This window comes from Spea bombifrons, chromosome 6 (genome assembly GCF_027358695.1).
Source record: "Spea bombifrons isolate aSpeBom1 chromosome 6, aSpeBom1.2.pri, whole genome shotgun sequence".
NCBI lineage: Eukaryota > Metazoa > Chordata > Amphibia > Anura > Pelobatidae > Spea > Spea bombifrons.
Genome location: NC_071092.1, coordinates 37,863,555 through 37,881,714, shown reverse-complemented (window position 1 = coordinate 37,881,714; position 18,160 = coordinate 37,863,555). Strand labels below are relative to the sequence as shown.

Genomic DNA, 18,160 nt, shown 5'->3' with positions numbered 1-18,160 from the left:
CTCAAGATTGTCACATCATGTATTGATAACAAACTATGAGTATAAATTGTAGGTCTATTGATGTAGCAACATACAATTTGATGTCAGATAAGGACCATTTGGCCAAATTTTGTTCTTTGCGTCTTTATAAACCTCAAACCTTATTTAGTCCTTTGTTTGCCCTATTGTCTCGAAGTTCCTGCTTTTGAAATATACTTCCCTCTTGCATTTTGGTTGTTTCCCTTTATATATTTGTTTCTATCTATCACATCCCCTCTCTCCTCCAGGCTATGCATGTAACTGTTTCTGATTGTGTCCTCCACGGTTAGCTCTATGTAACATGTCTGTGTCACATGTGTGCAGGTTGCATCTTGGACCAAGTATTGGGCCGTACTGTGTGGTACACAGCTGATCTACTACGCCGCAAAATCCCTGAAGGCCACAGAGAGGAAACATGTAAGATTGGAGAACACTCTGGAACTGTAATGCAAACTAGAATGCTGCTCATGAACCCAAATGGGGGTGATGGATAAGGAGAACTGACACTGAAAAGTGCATTGTGCAGAATGGCGATTATTTTCATTCACGCTACAATATATATTCTTGTCTTCTACAATTACACTGTATATGATACAGCCTTACCACCCTTGTACGTCTTTGATCTTAGCATGCCATTATTATGGCACTGGGGATTGCTGGGTAATGATGTCCTGGGCATGGGGGAGGTCTGTCCTGGGTGCCAATCATCAGGGGATTGCCACTCTGGGACAGATCTCTAGCCATTTGTCTGCCCCTTTTCTGTGCCACTAGCTGCAGATAGTACCCGCACCTAGTGGCTTTAGAGTTCAAAGATCGTTCAGTAAGATGAACGCTCACACTCTCCCTGCACACTCTGTCTGACTGATCCAGCAGACAGGAAATTACATCACATCCACTTCCTGAATGCGGAATCAGTCTGCACACGGCACTCCTGGAGGTAAGTGGTATAAGCAGTGGCGCAGGTAAATCACCAAGGAGGAGAAATGCTGGGATAAAGTAGTTTAAAATGTAAAAACACCCACAAAATATTTAAAGTGTGGGGGTGCCAAATATAGGATCTGCCCCAGGTGCCAAATACTTCACATACGCCTCTGGCGCTTGGTGAGGTTTGTTCCACTCTATACACATTGATGAACAAATCAAACCTTGTAGGTTGCAATGTATACTAATGTCGATTACAACGGCCTGATACTTGTTAAAGAGACGTTTCTTCTTTTGAAGTTTTTAAATTTGTTATGCAGCATCCTATTTATTTTAACAGAAATGTAACGAGCTACAACATTATAAAGAGTGTCTGGAGTCCTTCCATACAGTTTGGTTCTGCTTTAAACCTCTTTGTTGGCCAAGCGGCGGATACTGGCTCCCTAACACTCTAATCAAGTTACTGCTTATGCTGTGGCAGGCTTTCTAGTCTGTTGTTAATAAAGACAATATATATCACATGGAAATGCTCTGTACTTCATACTGCAGAGTACGGAATGAGTGGAATTGTTTAAAGAAAGGGATGATTAAAGCAAACAAACTCCACAATCCGTTTAGGACTGTGCAGACATGTTGTACTTTGACCTGGCAACAAATTATAAGACTATCTATGAACAAAATCGTTAATTGACAAATCCTGGAGCTAGATAGCTTTTGGGGGCTTTTGTTTGTTTTTCCTGTTACTGTTTTAGCTTTGCATTAGACTGGAAAAATTCAGACCATATCCGAAGGTTCGAATGGTATCAGTTCATGGCGTTTAAAAATATGCCTTTCCCCTGTTTGGGCATTTTGGTTATGTTAGATTATGTATTTGTTTTTAATGTATTTATTCTCACTTTCTAGTTCAAGTCCACATCTACAAAAAATGTTTGTGTTTTGGGCTGGATGGTGATGATGGCTGATGATCCGGAACATCCTGATCTTTTTCTGTTAACAGACTCTGAGAAAGGTAAGTGAACTCTTTTAAGGATAAACCGAGAACATCACGTTTTCTGGCTCCAGCCATCATTCTCGGTCATTTGCCAGCATTTCCTCTCCAGACTGGATCTGGGACATAATTGTTAGAATTCGTATCTGTTTGTCCTGACATTGTGTACAGACAGAACTGCAGCTAATTGATTATTCTGGGTATAGCATCTAGGTGTGTGGGCTCTCCACTTTTGCCATGTGGATAGATTTGAACCCAGGAGATAATGATTCTCCTGTCTGAGATGCTAAAATAATGTAGAGTGCTTTGGGCAGGTGTGTGAGAATGAGCATGTAGCCCAAAACAGATGTAGTGTGTTGATATGGGCAGAGCATCGCAAGATATGGGCAGCATTTTGTGCAGTGCTAAAAAAAAAATAGTGCTGTACGTGGTCACCTTTACTGCTTTATGGAGAATGGACACCGATTGTCAAATATCTTTACCTGAGATAAGGGGAAAAAATATCCCTGAGCACACTGGCTGTGATGTGGAGGATAAAGAAGTGGAATCCTTATAACGCTATATGAAACGGGGAAGCTAGCTTTGCATACAATACTTTATTGATGGTGTTTTTTTGTGCATTTTCCAGTATTTTACTTCATGTGATTTTATGTTAATTTTTTCCCCACGTTGTAGGAAACTCTTACAAGTTCCAGGCCGGTAATCGTGTGAATGCCATGTTGTGGTTCAAACACCTTAGCTCTGCCTGCCAAAGCAACAGACAACAGGTAAGCAGAGAACACGCTTACATACGGGGTGCTGATATCTCAAGGCCACAGTATGGTATCGCTGTGTATTTCTTGACTGATTCTTTATAGTTAGGACAGGGAAGCATATAAATCTATTAATATGAAAGAAGTATTAAACCAATTTTGACCTCCCAGGCACAGTGAGAATCAGTGACTTGGCTTAGTCTCTGACATTGTATATATAGCGGGTTGGTGATTAAAAAAATATCTTCACTAAATTCGTGAGCATAACTTTGTAAATAAAACTCATTGCAACTCTCCAGGACAAGCATTGTAAGCAAATATTTGATCAGGATAAAACTTTGCAAGCAGAGTTCCTGTATATTTCTCTGGGGACAAATGTTTTCACCTGAAGTTTTGGTGGGTCTGGTACGGGGCCAGACTGGGCATCAGAAGTGATTGTTCTGCTTCGAGATGCGCAGTTTCCAGCTGTATACACTTTTTGTAATTGTTTACCCGCTTACAATATCTTTCTCTTGGTTTCTACACAGGCTCCTGCCAATCTGATGACCTTTGAGTGATGCGGCACAAATATAGACAGTGATTTAGGATTGTGGAATCTACCAAGAAACATACTTTATGACAAGGAGCTACAGTTGTCTTGAAGCTTTGAGCCATACGTCCGCAGGACTCCACATCCTTTTTTTTGGCAACAGCACCTTAGAGCTATGAACAAAACAGACTGACAGCCGGAAATACAAGGCAAGCGCCTGTGCCCGACCATATCCGTTAATAACTAGTGGGGGCAAAAGACCTGCAGACGTGGACAGGATCAGCCATGGACCTCATCTTGAGTTTGCTTATGTATATATTTATATATACGCATATTTTTTTTTCCTGACAGCGTTCACTGAACCAATCTGTGCAAACCACTGCCTTAAAGACAAACTTTAAAAGAAACTGTGCGTCTTGAACTGTGACACCAAATACTGCGTGTGCGAGCGAGTGCATTCACACGGGTGTTACGCACGCCTTTGTGATTTGAGTTGTGTTTTGTTTTTAACTTTTATTAACTGTCAAACTCACTGATTTGGGGAAGGAAACCGATGGGTCGTGGGATTTTTTTTTTATACGAAAAAAGTTTTCTCTGGGAAAACAGGAAAAACATTCTAGGAAGGACAGTGTTACTGTAGGATAAACGCTAGTATTCTAGTTTAGGGTTGTGTGACGTTTCGGGAGGTGTTGGTTGAGGGTTATGTTCACTGAAGCATTTGTTGGAAATCCGATTCAAAAGATAGAGCCAGAGAAGGATGGAAACTACTGATGCGGAGAGGTCTCTGGAAGGTGTATCGTACTGGTGCGAGGGCATGTTGTGTCCTCCTGAAAGCTACAAACACGTGCTTGTTACAGCGGCTGGGGATTTGGTCTCTTCTGTAGGAATATTTGAGACGGTATCTGTGTCACCCATTGCTACATACACAGAAAAATCCCACTTTTTATGAATTGTTTTAGTTTTGTTTACTTTTTCTAACTTATTCTAACCAAAAGGCGAGTTCACTTTATTGTTAATGAATTAGGTTTTTGCCTTTGAATCAGCAGAGATGTTTCCCAATATCTCTCCGGAGCCGAGTGAATTTTAATAAAATGTCAGTGTAGGTCCTGGGGAATAAAGACAGGTAATATTAGCCAGCCTGTCTGAGATGATGTGAGAGTCCTGAAGGCCTCCTCTGTTACATTATTAACGTCACTGCAGGTAGAACTGGGTTACATTTCAGGCCTGATCCACGCTCGCGTTGCTGTGGAGCCTTCATCGACATCACTGACAGCTCTGCCACTTAGGCGACTTCAACATCTAGAATACTCTTGTTGGAGATGGATATGTAATATTAGCATTTCCTTACGAATTATATATAATTTCATATACACTGTTCATTTAAGACAGCTATTGTTATTTTTGATGCTGTTTGTGTACAACTAGACAGGGGACAGAGTGAGTGAGTGGCACGTTAGGTCTGCTCTCAGATTGCACATCATGGCTCACCTTGCATGGCTGGGAAGATACAGCACAACCTCCGTGCCACATGTAGAAAACATGCAAGAGGCCAATCTGGGCTTATCCAGACCCAAGGCCATGCGGCCCATGCAAGCTACGGGGATGTATAATGCAGTATAAATCCCGAATTATTATTTCACTCCCATACCCACCCGAAAACCATCCACCTCTGAAGTGTTCTGAGCATTCAGCACTGTATAAGCTAAATGTATAGTTTACACATCACCTTATGTATAAAACCATTGATTATTGATATTATTTAATGTACATACTAGTCACATACAGATAATCGTTTCACAAATAGGTGTCTCCTCCACCCTGATTAACCTGGAGCGAGTGTCACTCACTGCCGTGGACAGTTATTTAATGTTTGTTTTTAGTTTCTCTTTCCTGCGCAGGTAACGTAAGCGGAATGGTAGCCGCTGGCCGCCTGTATACGGTTGGTGCACATTTTAATTATCCTGGGACTCCAAGCATACTACTTTTCTGCAAACATTAGTATTTGTGCTGGTTTAAGTTACTGTGTACATGACCTGAACAGTTTTTGGAAGCATATGAAGCAAATGTCATCTGTCTTCCTCTATTTTTACAAGATATTCACACCCTCTTAATCCCCCCCCCATAGCCTTCTTTATGGACTGGACAGCTACCCGGGTACCTGTCCTGGCCAGCCATTTTTCTAACAAAATTTGTATTGGGGAAGGGAAAAAAAAACCACAATACATATTACCTTATCCACCCATGGCCTGAACATCTGTCACTGGATCTTGCCTACAATTCTACTGTGTATTAGGATCCGCCAGTATGTGGCTAACAAAACCCAACGTCCTCAGCCAGATTTGGGCTAGGAGACCCAAAATATAATGGAAGTTGTAGTGCATTAGTTATTAGTGATGCCCAACAGTAGCATACACTAGAGACTCGGATAACTTGATGCCGCTGTTTGGGGACCTTCTGTATAAATATACGCATCACATATTCTTACATTCTAAGAAACGTCTTCTCTTCTGCCATTCCCCTATGTGATGCAGGGACTCAGCTATGTAGGAACGCAGTCAACTTATTAAGGATACAGGGAGCAGGGATTTTGCTTTTACCGTAGACTGCCAGATAGGTAGTGGAACTCGGTTAGAAATCTAGAAAGTAGTTATTATGTATAGGGCATTGAATTAACTAAGATTTAAGTAATATTATCTATCTTTACATCACATTGGACCTAATTAACCATAATAGCTGACTTGTTAAAGCCCTACAAAAAATCAAGATGCCTGCTTTCCTTAGCCTTATCCATGTGAAATGCATCGTCCCGGTACCAGAAACCGTCAAGAAAAAGAAAAATATTACGTTAGAGACGACTCCTTTAGTATTTTCCACTTATGTTCGGATATCATTTCCTTTGAGTGTTAGAGCAGGCAGTGACCATGCCGGAAAGCATTGAGTCTGCTCGCTGATTGCCGGGTTAATGCTAGTGCCTTCACCGGTCAAATGTGGGGGGTCGTAACACAATGGATGATCTTTCTTCGCTTTTGGCAGAAAATGATGCATCAGTGTTTCGTTTTTAAAGCTTTTTAAAAGTCAAACTGCTTACTGTGACTGTAATGTCAATGACACTGGGGCGAAAAAGGCATTGAGACTTTATCCAGTCCTCAACATGTCACTAGTTATCTTCTCGTGACATCATTGAGGTTCATTATTACAATTTATTAAATGTCCTTTGCCAAATGAAGAGGGAGGATGGGGCCAAAAAAAAAGCACATTGGTTTGTTATTTAAAGCCCTTTCTCTGCTGGTGATTTTGTAAAGCCGGTTGAAAGGGTTAATGTGGCCCCTGGCTGCGTTGGGAGAATCTGCATTATGATCTGTACCAGGGATGTGCATTTCTCCTATTTTTTTTTTCCTTTCTCGTAGTTGTGTGTGAGCACTTTGACAAATGTGCGTTTGTTACACTGTCCCAAGGTCACGTTTTCCTACTGAAAATAAAAGGTTAACATTATAATGTAGTCTGTATTTTGTTTAAACTACCTAATCCAGTTAATATACTGGTTATACCTATTTTTCTAAAAAAAAAAAAAAATTACATTATCTACTATTTAATTTGTTTTTATTTTGGCTTCTAGTATTTTAATTTTTTTTTTTTTACATTTTTTTCCACTATTTTGCCTGAAAACCCAAAGGAATCAACCAATGTCCGTTCCAAAAACCGCACAATCTGCTATCTGTGGAGAGATCAAAAGCGTTCGCTTACATCCTCACATGGGAAAACCTGCCGACCCGACAGGAACCGCTGTTTGAACAGTCTGTTTTTATAACTAACCGTACTAGTAATGTAGTTTAAATCTTACACAACTCATGTCTTCTACTCGGTCCCATAACTCATGTCAAAACCTAAACATTTCGGAGGCGCCTGGAAAGCAGCTGCATTCTACATGCCTTACCTAATGTTATTTGCTGGAAACCATGAAGCAGAGAAAAGAACTGGCGCGAAAACTGACATTCTACAGCTTCTTGGGACTAATGATTTCAGGTTCCCGGGTACCAGCGCTGGTGAAAATTACAATACAGGCAGGTTCTGCGTCTAGGCGAATCTTCATCTAAATGTGACGAGTATGCAGCGAGTTACTGGTTTACGCCTTTTATGTGTAATTTTTAATCCCGTGCATGACGCTATTTTAAGGAAAGTCGTGGTTTATACCCAGTTTTCAAGTCCATCGCTACACAATTATCTGATTGTGTTTTAGTACAGTGCTGATGATGTTGTTGGCGATCTTATTTAACCTTGATATCCACACCAGAACAAGATGGATTTTTGTTCCCGCATCGCATGGTTTTTACCTGTTTTTTATTACACTCTTGTAGGGAACCCAAAATGAGATCGAAATCTCTGTTGCAACCTAAACGTCACCGTGTAAGTGTCATAACTGGCCATGGAAGCTGTTTGAAAATGGGCAAAAGCATTTATCCTGCTCTAATCCACATTAACTTTGTAGAGGGCCGGTCCTAGACCAAGTGGCACCCCTGGCAAGAATATTCGCTGTGCCCCCTGTTTTTCCCCCCATATTTTTATAAAAAGCAATGAAGAAGCTAAACAGGGTAGGGTGCAGAGCAATTATTTCTAATGCAGGGTACAGAACACCCAGGAAATAATTGCTCTGTTCCCTACTTGGGACAGCTTCAGTGCATGTCACTCTGCGCACCACCTTCTTGGCTCATACAAAACACACACACACACACACACTCCACCCAGTCTTACACTGTATACTGACACCCCACCCTAACTAACCTAACCCTGTATACACTTATTTTAACCCTGTACACGCACCCACCTTAACCAGACATAGCATGGACACAGTTCATGGTGGACATGTTCACAGTTGCTGGACTCTGAAACAGACACTATCTTTGTTTTTAAAAAAGTAAAACAATACTAAATGGTGCCTCTTGGTTAAATGTGTGTCACTCTAGGCCCAAAATATTAACAGTCACTGACAGACTGTCCAAATACATGTGTGTGTGTGTGAATATATATATATTTATTTTTTGCCCTTACATATAAGGGCAATGGCAGGAGCCCCCCAAGTACTAAGACACCAGCCATGACTTTTTACAATGAATTAGGTACCATAATCTTATGTGAGAGCTCTCCCTGCTGGGGATAATTGCTACCCGTCATACCTCCGGGCGGCCTTTTTATTTCTGGATAGTGGAATTCAGAATTCGGTAATTCCAAACCTTTTCCCTGCCAACTTTTACTAGCAACTGAGCTCCTAGATGCTTATAAACAGACAATGTGCGGCCTTTACGGGTACAATAAGCATAGCTATATTTCAAATATACTGATACAGATTACATAGGATAGCTTGTGTTTCAGACCAGGGGAATATTGGGGAAAAATACAAATCATTTAAATGAAGTACAATTCAACTAGCTAAGTGCACAGGCTCAGTATATTAATGACAAACCAACAAAAAGTTTGGAGATTGAGGAGTGCTTTACCAAGTTCTTAAAATAATAATTGAGAACATATATCATACAGTCAAATGAAATGGTGTCTAATTTTCTGACTCTTCTAAGCCATCGGTTGATACTGCCATCAGGTGGCCACGTTCATGAAAGCAAACGTGCAGCTGGGAGTCCAAAACAAATGAAGTACAACACTATATGACCAAAAGTCTGTGGACACCTAACCATCCCACCTATATGAGCTTGTTGGACATTCCATTGGGCATTAATATGGAGGTTCTCCCACCCACTGCTCTTCTATGAGGGAGTTCCTCAAGATTTGGGAGTGAGTGGAAATGTGTGTCCATTCAGCCAAAAGAGCATTTGTGAGATCAGATGCTGATGTTGGATGAGAAGGCCTGGCTTGCAACATGCGTTCCAGTCCAGAGGTGTTTGGGTTCGGGTCCGGGCTCTATGCGGGGCACTCTAGCTCCTCATCAAACTTGTCTAACCAAAGGTCTTTATGGACCTTGCTTTGTGCGCAGGGGCACACTCATGCTGGAACAGGAAAGGGTTTTCCCCCTAACTGATGCCACAAATGTGGAAGCATACAATTGTCTTAAATGTTTTTGTATGCTGTAGCATTAATGTTACCCTTCACCCAAACCCTGAACAAAAGTCCCAGACCATTATCCCTTCTCCAAACTTTACAGTAGTCACTATGCCTACTAGTAGTTTGGAACTCTGAAGTGAGTGACGCTACAGAAGACGATATTTATATACCGGCACTAAGGAGCCTTGCTCTGTGAGCATGCGTGGTCTCACGCTTCGTGGCTGAGCTGTAACTCCTAGACACTTCCACTTCACAACAATAGCACTTGGGTTCCAGTACTACAACAGCTGAAGACTCACACTCAGTCCTCTGCCTTTAGGCATGGTTACTATATACATTCTAGGAAACACACATGAAATTACAAGAAGGATTAAAAAACATCAGGTAGGGTGCAAATGTTGAAATCCGAGCAGCCCAGGAGTAATTAGCATGTGAATGGCTCTCAGTATATGAGTCCTGGTTCCAATAATGAATCACTCGTCTCCTGGGTTTCTATGGCTACCTTATATCACAAAATCACCTAAAAAGTGATGCTGAAGCACCGCCCATAACCACGCCCCATAACCACACCCCCTTGAACAAAGGTCTTCCTGTTTGGCCATTTGAACTGTTGGGGGGTATGAATGAAATAGCCAAGTAATGGTGGTGCACAGAGCAACGCTTGCAAAACACAATTTGAGCAAATCTTTTATTTATCAAAGCATGGATTCATTTTGCGGCTCCTGCTGTATTATTAAGTCATCCTCCATATAAGAGGCTGGATTTCATACCATTTCTGGAAGCTTTATAAGCCTACAATATTCTTGAGTCAGTCACCAGTGACCAGTGCTGCAGTGTTTAGTTTTACCATTCAAATCATTTTGCATGTAAACTCGGAAATCTCATTTCACCCAACTAAATATGGCTGCCACTACCTCTGGCGCGGATAACAGACGTCAGCGCGTCCTCTCTTTTTCTTATTGGTTGCTGGTTTTACGCCTCAGATATTTGTGTCGTGCGCTCCTATTGGCTTTAGCAGTTCAGGTTGATTCTCTCACGGCTCTTGGCAGGAATCGCGTTGGCTATGTGGCCGATTCTATTCGCTCCGGCCGTGACGTAACATTTGATTGGCTTTTGTACCACAGTTTTGCGGACGTTGATTGGTTGGTGTGACAGTTCCGTTGTGCGCTGCACCGTGTCCTATATGGGAGGAGAGTGTGATGTTGGCAACCGAAGGCTGGGGTCCATGTCAAATAGGTGAGCGGGTTCCCACCAGGAAACTGGAGTGGGGAATTCTTGGGGTTCCGCTGTAACTTGGGTTAAAAGCACGATTAAATGTATGTTTATTTCTGTGATGCGGGTGGCTCTACCTGGCCTGGTTACATGACCCGGCTGAGCGGGCAGTAGGGTTTGGAGTGTTGTTGGGCAGGTATTATTGGGAGATGATAATTACCCCAGGTTGCTTTTGGGAGGGGCAAATAGAAGGCCGGTGACTTAGGGTATTTGTGCCCAGTGGTTCCATTGAGGGTGGGGACTGCGTCAGGTAGAGGGAACATAATGCGATGGCCAGAGGCATGGCGGTCACCTGCTGTGACGAATAAACACACCTGATTTGACGCATGTAGAGCTCCGTGGTGTGAGTAATGCCCGGGGCTTCCTGACAGTACTAGGAGTGAAGTACTTTGTATAATGAGCACATCCAACCTTATATAGGAGCTGTCACCATCCGGCCATGCAGGTTCCGTGTTCCCTCTGATAAATATCTGAATGGAATATAGATCTATATACCTGCAGAATAGCACTAGTTCCCAGCACTAACAGTTGAGATCAGTGTTACTGATAAGGCCGCGGTTTTCTGTAATAAAGTTTATGATGTTTTATTATTCTGCTGATGTACTTGGAGATGGGGGGTGGGGGGGTGTTAGTTGATTCCAGGGATTTTAACAAATTGCTCCCACTACAAGAACCTCTTTCATGTGTGAATTTCATGCAGTTCCACACACAGCCACCAGGGTGCCCAGAGTAGCCGTGCCATTTTGAGTGGATCCTTTATGTGCACATTGTATGGTGAGTGTGTGCTCACAGAACTGGACAGCGTACACTCAGCACATTATGTCAGTGGTCACCTTATTGTTGGACCTATAATAGGTTAGTCTAAAATTGAATGGAGAGCAGTAGTTTTTGTAACATCATGAAACATAGAACTCGACAGCAGATAAGAACCCACCTAGTCTCCTAATGCAGAGACTCAGACCCTAATCAGTCCTTGGTCTTGTCTTGGATTCCAGATAGCTTTATGTTTAAGTTTAAATTCCCTCACTGTATTAGCCCTGCCATCTTCTTTTCTCCAAGCTATACACATTAAGATGCCTTGGCCTTTCCGGATAATTACCCCTGGTCCTTCTCATTTGTGGTTAGTGATAGAACGGTGCCTCCAATGCTATATTCTGCCTTTAATTTTTTTTTTTATTTCCCAAGTGCATTATTTTACATTTATCAACATTAATCTGCAGCTCCCATTTGGCTTGTTCCACCAGGAGTGCCTTCTCTGTTGCTGTCCTTTATATTATCTGCAAAAGCACATGCCTTACTTTTTTATATTTTTATCATCAATATCAAAGGTATGGTATCCAGTACCTATCCCTGAGATATCGCACTAGTAACAAGACCTTTCTCTGAATATACACCTAATATACATTAATTACAACCTTCTGCCACCTATCACTCAACCATTGCCTTATACTTCATGTATTTTAACTTAACCAATCCAGCGTCAGAGAGCGCGTCAGATGCTTTACTGAAACCTAGATAAGTGGCATCTACAGCTCTTTCTTGGTCTATTATTTCAGTTACCCAGATAAAAATGAGGTTCATTTGGTTAGACAAGATCTCCCTGCAGTAAACCCAGCTGTGTCTGATCTTCCATTCAGATATTTACCAAGCCTTTCATTTAGCGCGGTTATTAATCGCCCCACTGCTGGCATAAGACTTACTGGTCTGTAGTTGGCTGAGTCTTACCCTGAGATTTAAGATGATCACTGCTGTATTCAGTGGGCTCCATGGCAGACTTTTCCACTTATTACTCGTATTAAAGTTATAATGAAAATATGATTCAATGTGTCTGCATTTTAAGTTATATTTGGCAATGCATTGGCAAAACACACATTTTCCTTTAAATAAATAATAAATAAAAAAAAAAAGCTGGTGCTGGGTAGTTTATGGGGAATGATCTATAATATCTGTTACGGGAACGACCTCTACCCCGACTGGGTACTCCCGCCAATCGTTGCTTCCTCCTGCCGGGACACTAGAGATTAACCCCTTCACCGCCAGACAGAACTAGCGTTGCAGAGAGAAGGGGCTGCTTTACCACTGTGGCTAGCCGAAGCTGAGCTACACAGGGTGGCTATTGTCCTGAAAAGGACAATAAGTGATCATAGCAGAGGACACAGCTCTTCAGGAACCTCAGCGGCGCTGTAGTATACAGAAGTATAGCAATACAGCACTCTACCGCCCTGATAAGGTCAGCGCGCAGAGGCTTACCTCAATAACAAGACAGGACTCGTAGTGAGGTAAAACAGGGACTCTATTTGTGAAACGCACAGGCTTATATATAAGTTAGGTGAGAAAAAGACCATAAATCATGTCCACATCTTCCCGCCCTGCCCAGACAGTCCGGCGCCACACTTAGGCCACCGAGCCCCGCAATGACCGTACAACCTTAAACCATCGTTTTCAGGGTGTTCCCGAAAGAGCAGTGGCGATCCCGGGGTACCGATGGATAGCTCGGGGTCCTGACGATATTCTGTCCACAATGTGATGCAATCAGATGAAGGGACCCCGAGTGGCAGCAGTTTAAAGTTTCCCCGGGACGGACCGAACGTCCGACAACCGCGCCGGCTGATATCCGCTCTCCAGGAGGTCCCAGCGACCCCTGGTCAGTACCTCGCCCCCTGTGGGTTAACTCCAGGAAAGGGGCGCTCCGGTGGGGTTGATGCTGTCCAGGCTATACAGGGTTAGAGTCCGTGGGCAGAGAATGTGGCATCTGGGCAGGGTAACGCATGAGGGGAGAACAAAAGTATAACAATAATCACACATATACTGAGACATACAGAATTCAGACAATAACTACCACAGACGGCACCTATTAACCCTGGGCCGTCACAGTGTCTGTCCTTTTCCATTATGTCTCTGCACCTCATTGTTTACCTGCGTTTTGTCTCGTGCTGGTTTCTTCTGTCACGGTGACCGATATGTCTATTGTTGGGTAAGACTCCTGAGATATGGTCGGTGTTCTTGCAATCTGCTGAAACATTTGGTTTTGGTAACTTTTGAGCTCTTTGAAACAATGCTGATTGAATTATACACTCGTATGTTCTTTGTTAAGCGATTTTGACACAAACGTAACTAAGGTGCCATATTTTCTTAATTAAAATATTTCCACGCTAGCTGTTAATTTGTAACACTGGTATTCATCCTATGCAGATGTCTGCTAAGTTTCACTATGACGAAGCTAATAAATGACTTATCCTTGACCTACAGGTTTCAGCGGGGATCCGGCAGAGCAATGTTCTGCATTTGCCTTGATGTGCTCTGCATTCCGTTGTGTTAAGACCCTCCTGTCCAGGCCATCATGAAGCTGAAGCAGAGGGTTGTTGTCCTTGCCCTGCTGCTGGTCATTCTTGTTCTTACCAAGCTTCTCTTACTGGATCGACTGGAAACTTCCGCTGCTCAAAGACAAGACCAGCTGTCTTTCCAGCGCATGATGTCTAGTCTGAAACTCACAATGGACTCTCGGCTGGAGCACACCTTGCAGTCCCCTTGGGAAATTGCATCCCAGTGGGTTGTCCCACGGGAAGTGTATCCCGAGGATACTCCAGAAATGGGAGCAGTTCTACATGCCATGGCAACAAAGAAAATTGTTAGGGCTGATGTGGGATACAAAGGAACGCAACTTAAGGCGCTGCTAGTCCTTGACGGTGGACAGAAGGTAGTCTTCAAGCCAAAGAGGTAAGGGGTATATTCAATGTCTGCCCCACCAGCTATAAAATACAATGTGTGTTGGATTGGATTAGCATATGAGCTATAATGTAAAGCAAGGGGTTAATATCCTTGTATTTCACAGTCTGGGAACTTTTCTTACAAAGACTGTGTCCATTATCAATATCTAACGGTCTCTGCCAGTGTCCATTATTTAATTGAATTGGCCAAGCAGTATAATAGGGAATAGGAAATAATGTTATCTTGTAACAGCAAATACTATGCCTTTGTGTAGGTTTTTAACAATTTCATTGTTAGTTGGATGGTGTGCTTTAACTGTTCTTTATGTTCTAATGTGTCTATTTGTATAGTTTTGCCTTATTGATAAGACCATGTTTCTTAATGATTTCAGATACAGTCGTAATTACATTGTGGAGGGAGAGCCATATGCTGGTTACGACCGGCATAATGCGGAGGTAGCTGCCTTTCATTTGGATAGGTAAGTGTGCCGGGTGCAGAATAGTCATGGACATGTTGTTGTTGTTGTTGATGCATTGTACATGCTTACCAGTGTGTCTTCCTTCAGGATCCTTGGCTTCCGGCGGGCTCCTCTTGTGGTTGGTCGATATGTAAACCTTATGACTGAGATTAAGCCAGTAGCCACCGAACAACTTCTAAGCACCTTTCTGAAGCAAGGTGAGTTTGACAATTTAAAGACAAGGATGTAGATGGGTATGTCATTATGTGCATGTTATACCTTTCTATAAGGAGCTAAGCCCAGTTTTTGCCTGTAACCTATCACCTCTAGGGAACAATTCCTGCTTCTATGGAAAGTGTTACTACTGCCGGGAAACCGAGCCAGCCTGTGCAGACGGGGAGGTAATGGAAGGTTCGGTTACTCTCTGGCTTCCTGATGTCTGGCCTCTCCAGAAGCACAGACACCCATGGGGAAGGACTTATCGTGAAGGCAAACTGGCGAGGTAAAATACAGAGCAAAGTTCACCTCATTGCTTCCCTACACCTTACACATTGCACCTCTGTCTACTGCCTCCAAATGCTGACATGCTATTACCCTCAGGTGGGAGTATGACGAAAGCTACTGTGATGCCGTAAAAAAAACCTCGCCTTATGACTCGGGACCACGACTTCTGGACATCATTGACACTGCTGTCTTCGATTATCTTATTGGCAATGCAGATCGCCATCACTATGAGAGCTTCCAGGATGATGAAGGAGCCAGTATGCTTATACTCTTGGACAATGCCAAAAGGTTGGGTTGTAGTCCTTGAATCAGTCAAGAGATTGTAATAAAATATTTTTGCATGATAACTGCAGTAACCTGAAGGCAAATTAGTAAAACATTAAAGGCCTTTGATTCACAGGTGAACCGCAGGAGGGATACGTCATTTTTGCTTCTAGTGTCCGCTTGTGAATCAAACATTAGTCTTTTTTGGGAGGGAATTCTGCATTCAAGTTTGGGACTGACAGAGGGATACACTGTAGCACGAGACTCGAAGCTTTGACCCGTTTGGGTGTAAGGGAAAGCTTGTGTTACAATGTCAGTATAGTTATGGTACCTGAGCTGCCGTGTGGTTTATTTGTGCGTCTTATTTCTTACATTTAGAATATTTTTTTTTTTTTTTTTTTTAACAATTTTGGCTCATACATTATGAGTTCATATTGTTAATATAAAAAGCATTATTGCAATGTTATTAATGGGCAGAAGGTAAGACAAACGCTAACAGTACAACAGCGGCACAATTCATGTGTTTGAAATAAAGAAAACAATCTTTTGTCTTTTCAGCTTTGGGAATCCATCGTTGGACGAGCGCAGTATCTTAGCCCCTCTCTATCAGTGCTGCATGTAAGACAGACAGACATTGATGTTTTATTCATTTATATTACTTTGATTTCTGCCAACAGCTGCTTGGCTTTTCTCAGTTCTGCCCGTTGTTTTTTTTTTTTTCTTTTCATTGTTTTATTTTTACTGAGTCTTCTTTTGTTCACAGTATTCGTGTGTCGACTTGGAATCGTCTCTCACACTTGAAGCGGGCGTCCCTTCGCTCAGCGCTGCTGTCTGCCACTGCCAGTGACCCCATTTATCCAGCGCTGTCTGAAGCTCATTTGGAAGCTTTGGAGCGCCGTCTGCAGGGGATAATGGGAACAGTTCAGCAGTGCATAGACCAGTTTGGGACCGATACCGTGATGGTGGAGGACAGGATGACGCTTTCCCACTTGTAACACGTCCATTAGAAACTAGCTTAATAAAAATGAGGGAACTGTTTTCGACACACCCTGCAACTCCATGTGAAACCGCACAGTGTGACCTACAGATCCCAAAATGTAGACCCTACAGACTGCAACCCCTGTATCACGCACATGTCATAGGAAACCGACATCCCATGTGGAAATGCTTGAATCTGGGCAAACATGATGGATTTCATGAACCCGTGTGCCCTCGGCGTGAAAAGGGTTGGCAAATTATTTTTTTTTTTCCAGGCTGGGGAAACCTGAAATTTTTTTTTTTTTTTTACTGCGGGTGATGGTTTACAGACATGAGGTTTGTACGGTGTCCATGGGCCGGCGCTAATACCTTGTACACTGCGACTCATGGAATTGGTGGTCATAGTACCCCCACCCCTTTTTATTTTTATTAAGTTTAGTATGTATTTTGATGGCCTCTTGAGATCTGATAGATAACTTATTAGACTTCTAATTTATGAACTAATCCTTGATGAATGGCATTAAGGGACTTCTTCGGACTTTGTTTTTGCCAGTTCGTCTCAGCATAATGCTGTTGCCCGTCTAAGTTCCTGAGAAGCCTAAAAAGCATTGGTGCGTTGTGTGCCGCTCTCGCTCCTTCCTCTATCTCTCTTGTCAAGGGATAGCAAAACATTTCTCCTTATGGCAAATCGGACGGTAACCGCATGTCTTGCTGTTTTGAAAGATGGGAAGACATGGCACAGAGCATCTCTTAGCAGGACCGCTTAGGAATTGGATCGTGATGGATGATTTCTTTTTTCCTGCTGTGACTGTTTATACTTTTTAGGTATGTCAGGCATGGGTGTGAATGTGACACAATGCAATATTGTTATTACTGTTTAACAAAAATATATGTAGAATTTAAAGAGGTACTTGACAAACAAGGACATTTAGCACACTAAATGAATACAGGTAAGCTGTCTATTCACTAAATTAGTGTCGTGTTTCAGCTCTCTTGACTTCGCTATTTATTATGAATTCCCAGACTGATGCAGGAGAAGCTTGATTGGCCCCATGTAATGCATACTTAAATTCGTGATCTCTTCACCCTTTGACCTGTAATTTTATACAGGGCCAACTCAGCCTTTGGTTGAAACTTTCTGGTGATGGCCTTTTTATAATGAATAGTGAATGAGAGAGTAAAAATCCCAACTCTTCTGAATTTACAAGGTTAGCTTGTACCTGATCAGTAGGTGGAAGCAAGATTTTTGTACTGATATAATGGTGCACATTGTTAATTATGTATACGTTATACATATTGGTGAGATAATGCAGGACCTTAAAGATTTCCTTTCAGAACACTTTGGCCAGGTTTGCCCCTTCAGAATTCAGTGCTGGTATGGATATGAAATGTCCCAACTCTAACTGGTTTAACGAATAAACCTATAGGGTGCGATTGTATATTACATCAGACTCACCACCAGCAAGCCTCCCGACCTGTGTTGAACTAGTTGGCAGAGGATTGTGGGAGTTGTAGTCCAACAACTGACAAAGCTTACCTGTGTGCTGTGTAGGTGACTAATATAGGAGCTGCGATTATGTTCACTGCGTATACATACCAAACTTTCACGCGCTCTTATAACGGGGCATTTATCTTCCCTTCTGTTTTGATGACTTTTAAGTTGAAACCTTGTTGTGTACCAATTTTTGGATGTGAGTTTGCTCTGTGTCTATGCTGGG

The 18,160-nt window shown here is 42.4% G+C and overlaps 2 protein-coding genes across 4 annotated transcripts in view; both read left to right on the top strand.

The window, feature by feature from the left end:
- RALGPS2 (Ral GEF with PH domain and SH3 binding motif 2) overlaps positions 1-4,218 on the top strand; it is a 58,797-nt gene extending 54,579 nt beyond the window's left edge. For all 3 annotated transcript variants that reach the window (XM_053469860.1, XM_053469859.1, XM_053469862.1), the window contains 4 exons: positions 343-435; positions 1,843-1,948; positions 2,603-2,694; positions 3,207-4,218. In XM_053469860.1, coding sequence (XP_053325835.1) covers positions 343-435; positions 1,843-1,948; positions 2,603-2,694; positions 3,207-3,236 — 321 coding nt within the window. In that variant the 3' untranslated portion in view covers positions 3,237-4,218. The remainder of the gene's footprint in view (positions 1-342; positions 436-1,842; positions 1,949-2,602; positions 2,695-3,206) is intronic.
- Positions 4,219-10,292: 6,074 nt separating this feature from the next.
- Positions 10,293-16,489, top strand: FAM20B (FAM20B glycosaminoglycan xylosylkinase). The gene is made up of 8 exons (XM_053469867.1): positions 10,293-10,495; positions 13,781-14,248; positions 14,631-14,717; positions 14,805-14,914; positions 15,027-15,198; positions 15,297-15,488; positions 16,023-16,082; positions 16,228-16,489. The coding sequence occupies exons 2-8, from the start codon at positions 13,872-13,874 to the stop codon at positions 16,457-16,459; spliced, it is 1,230 nt and encodes a 409-aa protein (XP_053325842.1). The 5' UTR covers positions 10,293-10,495; positions 13,781-13,871; the 3' UTR covers positions 16,460-16,489.
- Positions 16,490-18,160: the final 1,671 nt, after the last annotated feature.

Coding starts and splice junctions, on each gene's coding strand:
- FAM20B (XM_053469867.1), top strand. CDS start 13,872: ATGAAGCTGAAGCAGAGGGTTGTTGTCCTTGCCCTGCTGCTGGTCATT. Junction 14,249..14,630: donor GTAGTCTTCAAGCCAAAGAG/GTAAGGGGTATA, acceptor TAATGATTTCAG/ATACAGTCGTAATTACATTG. Junction 14,718..14,804: donor GCTGCCTTTCATTTGGATAG/GTAAGTGTGCCG, acceptor GTCTTCCTTCAG/GATCCTTGGCTTCCGGCGGG.